Source organism: Pimephales promelas, chromosome 24, assembly GCF_988280905.1.
Source record: "Pimephales promelas chromosome 24, fPimPro1.hap1.1, whole genome shotgun sequence".
NCBI lineage: Eukaryota > Metazoa > Chordata > Actinopteri > Cypriniformes > Leuciscidae > Pimephales > Pimephales promelas.
The window spans coordinates 17,004,622-17,010,908 of record NC_142792.1 but is presented as its reverse complement, the minus strand read 5'-3'; the positions used below and the strand labels follow the sequence as shown (position 1 = coordinate 17,010,908).

Here is a 6,287-nt window from a genome sequence, read left to right as displayed (position 1 = left end):
TCTGTGTGTTCGCGTAATATCGCGAGATTAGTTTCTGAGCTTTATTTGCGCATGCGCAGACTGGCGGCTCCGACCGACCTTCAGTGAAGTGAACATGTTCGCCAGGACCAGCGCGGCGTTGTTCCTCCCACAATGGTGAGTATTTATGGTTTTATATGATCTCTAAATATGTAATAGAATGCATTTAACTAGCATTTTTACTTTATATGCGAACATTGTGTCATTTGGTCAATGAAAAGCAGTTGAAATAGAGCAAGGACGTGCTGAACTTTAGGCCGCAGTGAGCTTAAGCCTATGACAGCGGTGCGCGACATGACATTTCTATTTTTATTAAGTTTACATTACTGTTAATAAGCTAAATAAATAGTGCGTATATACCAACGAGTTGAATTGAAACTGTTTGTGTGTAAGTTAAATCGTGCTATCTTGTCGTGTTATGGCAAGTGTTCTAATGCAGGGTTTGCTCTCCATTCAATATAAACTCAATTGCTGTCATATTTATGGATGTATCATTGTTCAAAGAGCTATTGTATTGTGTTTGTTGATGAAAGTAACCTTTATAAATGTGTCTTGCAGTGGGCAGGTCAGGAATATGGCTACCTTGAAGGACAGTAAGTATAGTTTCCTTTTCCTTTATAAAAGGTAAACCTTAATGTCTTTATAAATACACACGTTTCTGACCAGTGTTTCGTTCTGTAACCAGTCACTTTGCGGTTGAAGTCCATCAAGAACATCCAGAAGATCACCAAGTCCATGAAGATGGTGGCAGCTGCAAAGTATGCCAGGGCTGAGAGATCCCTGAGGCCTGCCCGGGTTTATGGCACGGGCAGTATGGGTATGCAGTTTATAATCCACAAAAGTCAAGTGCATAAACACTCTGAAATTAATTTTGAATGTTATGTTTTTTTTCTTCATATTTGTGTTTAGCGCTCTATGAGAAGGCTGAGATCAAGGCTCCAGAGGAAAAGGGCAAGCACTTGATCATCGGCGTGTCATCTGACCGTGGTCTATGCGGTGCCATCCACACCAGTGTGGCCAAAGCCATGAAGAGTGAGATCACTAAGCTCACTGGTGCCGGCAAAGAGGTCATGATTGTCAATGTGGGTGACAAACTCAGAGGTCTGCTCTACAGGTATCCCTCTTTCTCACTCTTGCCTCTGTAATTCCCCTAGGTTTTTTTTTTAGGTACATCACTTTAATCGCTTTCCTTCTGTAATCCCTCAGGACTCATGGCAAACACATCTTGATCAACTGCAAGGAGGTGGGCCGCAAGCCTCCCAGTTTTGTGGATGCTTCCATCATTGCTACAGAGCTGCTGGACTCTGGTTATGAGTTTGACCAGGGAACCATCGTATTCAACAGATTCAGGTTTGTCACACAATGCACTTAAAATAAACCTGAAGCAGTGCAAAATATTTTTCTCTTGGTTTTGATGTGGATTTGTGTTCTCTACAGGTCTGTGATTTCATACAAGACAGACGAGAAGCCTCTGTATTCTGCTGAAACCGTTGCAAACTCGGGTATTGTTTCATTACTCAAATTATCAAAAACTATCTGTAAGGCAGCTTATTTCCCTGACTTTAACTCTTTTACTCTTCTTAGCCATCACTACCAGCTCTAAAATGTAATCAATTGACACTGAAACCCGAATCAAATCCATTATTTGTTGTGCGTGTTGTTCAGAGAACATGGGTATCTATGATGACATTGATGCTGATGTGCTGAGGAACTATCAGGAGTTTTCTCTGGTCAACCTCATTTTTTATGGGATGAAGGAGTCCACCACCAGTGAACAGAGCGCCAGGATGACCGCTATGGACAACGCCAGCAAGAATGCTTGTGAGACATCTTATGTCATTGTCTTTGCAGTTTATTTAATGGGACTTTTATGGCCTATATTCTTATTAACAGGAATTTGTTCCCTCTCGTACCTTTATCTGTCTTTCTCATTTGCAATCTTGTTTTTTTCCCCCCTATTCATCAGCTGATATTATTGAGAAACTGACCCTGACCTTCAACCGAACCCGCCAGGCCGTCATCACCAAGGAGCTCATTGAGATCATTTCTGGAGCTGCTGCTCTGTAAGAAGTTTTTTTTCTTTCTCTCTCTTTATCCTATTAATAACCCATGCATGCCATCTCTCCATCTCTCCTCCTTCATTCTTTTTATTGATAGAATCAACCATTTCTGATGCCTAGTTCTGTTACAGGCACAACATTGTCACTGTTTCAATTTTCTTTTTTAACATTTTAAAGCTTTTATGAACCCACATTAATCAAATATCCATCTTCCCCTCACAAACTTTCCATGATTTGCATGCATTCATCATTCACAGGAACTGAGGCATGATTGAGGTAACATCCTGCAGCAGACTAATAGGATATATTGAGTGCTTGTAGAGAAACGGCATAGATAATAGATTTTTCTTTTCCTGTTTCCTGTATAAGATTTTATTTTGTTGCATGCAGTAGGTTCTTTTAGTGGGTTTCAGTGTTTTAAAGGGTTAGTTCACCCAAAAATGAAAATTCTGTCAGTAATTACTCACCCTCATGTTGTTCCAACACCGTAAGACCTTCATTCATCTTCGCAACACAAATTAAAGCTACACTGTGTAACTCTTTTAGTTTATCTTAGCTAAAAACACTCAGTTCTTTCAAAAATATATGTGCTCATTAATGTATATTTACTTCGTTCAAGTAATAAAGTATTCTCGTGAGTGTATAATATACCATTGAAAATACATACGGGTAAGGGGTTCTAATGTCGGTCGCCATGTTGACCCTCCATCTTGAAAGTACATTAGCCAAAGAGGGACATATCCGTTAATTCAAGCTTCGCCTTTCGCGTTTATGTTTGAGTTAACACTCATGGACGAGGTCGAACTGGAAGCCATGTTGATCTTGGACTACATTGGCCACCGTAGGAGTTAAAACGAAATCGGAATTGAGAGCAACAGAAACTAATATTCACTGGATGGTCATATACCTTTTCACCACTAGATGGGGGTAAAAATCACACATTGTAGCTTTTAAGATATTTTTGATTAAATTTGAGAGCTGGATCACTCCTCCATACTAGTCCATAGGCTTCTTGAGGGATTGAAACTTGCCGGCCTTGAAAAGTCATTAAAGACGTCGTTAAAATAGTCCAAGCGGCTCAATCTTAAGTTTATCAAAGGACGATAAAACTTTTTGTGCGCAAAAAATAACGAATTTATTTCAACTATTCATTTACTTCTCTCTCTGCCTCGAGTCAGGTTCCTAGTTTAATAACGTAAGCTTCTTTTATTGTACATCACACACATGACCAGCGTCGGCCAATAGTGAGCCTACGTGAGACGTAGCTCTACGCTATCACACTACGTTAACTGACTATAGGCTTATGGAGAAGGAAGTGAATAGTTGAAATAAAGTCGTTATTTTTTTTGTTTGTTTTTGCGCACAAAATCACTTGGACTATTTTAACGACGTCTTTAATAACTTTTCGAGGCCGGCAAGTTTCAGTCCCTCAAGAAGCCTATGGACTAGTATGGAGGAGTGATCCAGCTCTCAGATTTCATCAAAAATATCTTAATTTGTGTTCCGAAGATGAACGAAGGTCTTACAGGGTTGGAACAACATGAGGGCGAGTAAATACTGACAGAATTTTCATTTTTGGGTGAACTAACCCTTTAAAGTAGTTTGGTTTTGGTCAAAATAGTGATTGATGGCAATTAAATGGAGTAAAATAGCTTGTTAGACAGTGACACTTACAACTTCGTCTTATCGATTTGGCCCGAAACGCATTCTAAGCAAATACGTGACTTCAAATGATTCAATGCATACTTGATTTTTATGTGCCGGTTTTCTAAAATGTTAACGTTCATTTACTTTCAAATAGAATATGTTTCTGGCCTTGACCTGACTTATTTAAGGTCTGTTCACACCCATATGAATGTTCATCACTTGAAACAAAATTCTGAAAAGTATGGCAGAAGGGCTGAATGAATGAAAATTCACTCTCTGTCAGTGGGTGGCGCTTTTGTAACCGCATAAATAAAGCGATAAACGAGATTCATCCGAAAACGCGTACTTCCGTTTTATGTAGTCGGAAGTATATGTCTGAATTCAGTACCCGGATGACCTACTACTTCCAAGGAGATTCTCAAGTGTACATACGATGGACATTTTTTGCACTCGTACGTACTTGTAGGTCATGATGACTACGGCTTTTTTAGCACTCGTACGTACTCGTTCAAAATAAGCACCTGCTAGAGATCATATGATTTCGGACTGATCCAAGGACTTGTGTGTGCCAGTTTCTCCATTCACTGTCGCTTGGCACAGTTGTCTGTTCGTGAGCGCCACCAAGTTGTCATTTTATGTAACTGCAATGACCCTGTGCAAGTGACCATTAGCGCAAATCTTATTGGTTGGCCAGGTTTTTTCACTGCGATGAATGAAATTAGAACAACTCTCCATATAAAATGCCACATTGATTAAAAAAAAAAGTCGCATTAACATTCAAATAAAAAAAGATTTTCACACCGAATTGTCTTTGTGTGAACAGGCCTTCAGAGTGTTTTTATTACCTCTAAGATGGTTTGGTTTAATTCTTTACACTCGTCTTACTTTCCTCAAGGTTCATATGTCTACGGTTTATGTTTGAAATGTACTAAATGTGTTTATTTTTCTGGTTACAGATAAAGTGGAGCCCTGCAAACTTCCGGTGTGGTTCTGGCGCTCATGCTCTTCAATTCAGTCACCTGATGTAAAATTGAGTTATAAATGTGCTTCTGTTTGTACACTATCAGTGAAAATAAACCTCTTACAGAGAAACATCATCCATTTGATTTCTCCAGTCTATTTCTAGTGCATGTACTGATCAGCTTTGATGTCCTCTTAAGAAAATAAATGCGTTTCCCGACTCGTGCTTGCTTTCCTTTGGAATTAAAGCTTGTGAACTCTTCTTTGAAGAAACTGGCTCGGCTACGCTCCGAGGTTATCAATACACCGCGCATTTGAAGAGAAGACGTCTGCCAAAACACTAGGTCAATCCTTCCAATAAACCCTCTCTGGCGTTTACGTACTTTGCTTAAAGCCGTATTAAGTTACTCTGAACTGATTACTGATAAACCCAATTGACTTAACGGCATCCTTATTGTTCTCTCTTATAATTGCCAATCAAAACAAGTTTAGCCTCCTTGTTATCCATTTGAAACTCAAGACCGGCCAGCCACCACAGTATCAGATTAAATGATCGAGCTGCGGTGTTGGGTGTCTGGATCCATGAAAGGGTGAATTTGGGGGTCACTGATTTTAGAAGAGGGTCTGATCTATTAAAGTAATGGACAAGTTGAAAGTTTGACCATATGGGTCACTCATGTATTATTTAATCAGCTGCCACAGGAGCTCAGATTCTGATGGTTATCATCTGAAAACTGATGCGCATCACCATACCCAGACGCTTTTTTTTTTCTTTTTTTTTCTGAGGACATTTTTATTGAGTCATCTGAGTTCAGTGGCAATTGTTTAAAAATGTTGTTTTAGTGCACAATATTTTTTTAGGCATGATTATTTGGGAGAAAATGATTAATTACATTTATGGCATTCAATCTATACCTCATTAATAATTAAGTTACCTTTTAGCATCATAATTGGCTTGAAATTTACATACAGTAGATTTTTATCATCATAAAATCTCAGTGGTGACATGGATGTTTCTGTTTAAAAATATCAAATCTTTCTCATACAGCTTTTTCCTGAGTAAAAAATGTAAATTTAATATGAACTTTTACTCTAAAGTTATAAAAATACCATAATTATTCTGTAAACTGCCATAGCAGGTTATAGGACTAATAATTAATATTACATTAAAATGATTATCATACATTTGTGTAAAATATATGGATGATGATGTACTAAAAGCACAATATTCACCTTTTTTTAATACAAGTACAATATCAATTCACAATATTTTTGGGTAAATCCTACTAATACACTAAGATACAATAATAAATGTGCATTCAAACAAGAAAAACAAAACAGAGAAACAATAACCCAGTGCAAAGTACAATACAATAATGGAAATGGAAAATACAAAAGAAAAAAAGCGGTTACACTTTATTTTATGGTGTCCTTGTTACTGTGTAATTTAAGTGAGTGATTGAAATTAACTATATGTAATAAGGGTTAAGGTTTGCATGGTTTAGGGTAAGTTACATTCATGTAATTATGCATAATTAAAAAAAATATTACTACAGTACATGGTAATGTGTAACAGGGTCACTGTAAAATAAAGTGTTACCA

The 6,287-nt window shown here is 37.9% G+C and overlaps 1 protein-coding gene across 2 annotated transcripts; it reads left to right on the top strand.

Annotated features, from left to right (window-relative positions):
- Window position 1: 1 nt before the first annotated feature.
- Window positions 2-4,822, top strand: atp5f1c (ATP synthase F1 subunit gamma). Of its 2 annotated transcripts, XM_039668558.2 has the most exons (9): window positions 2-135; window positions 577-611; window positions 704-835; window positions 928-1,132; window positions 1,225-1,368; window positions 1,456-1,520; window positions 1,684-1,839; window positions 1,985-2,081; window positions 4,682-4,822. In XM_039668558.2, the coding sequence occupies exons 1-9, from the start codon at window positions 95-97 to the stop codon at window positions 4,683-4,685; spliced, it is 879 nt and encodes a 292-aa protein (XP_039524492.1). In that variant the 5' UTR covers window positions 2-94; the 3' UTR covers window positions 4,686-4,822. The 2 variants fall into 2 exon arrangements, with proteins under 2 accessions (XP_039524492.1, XP_039524493.1); XM_039668559.2 differs by lacking the exon at window positions 4,682-4,822 and having other exon boundaries at window positions 1,985-2,085.
- Window positions 4,823-6,287: the final 1,465 nt, after the last annotated feature.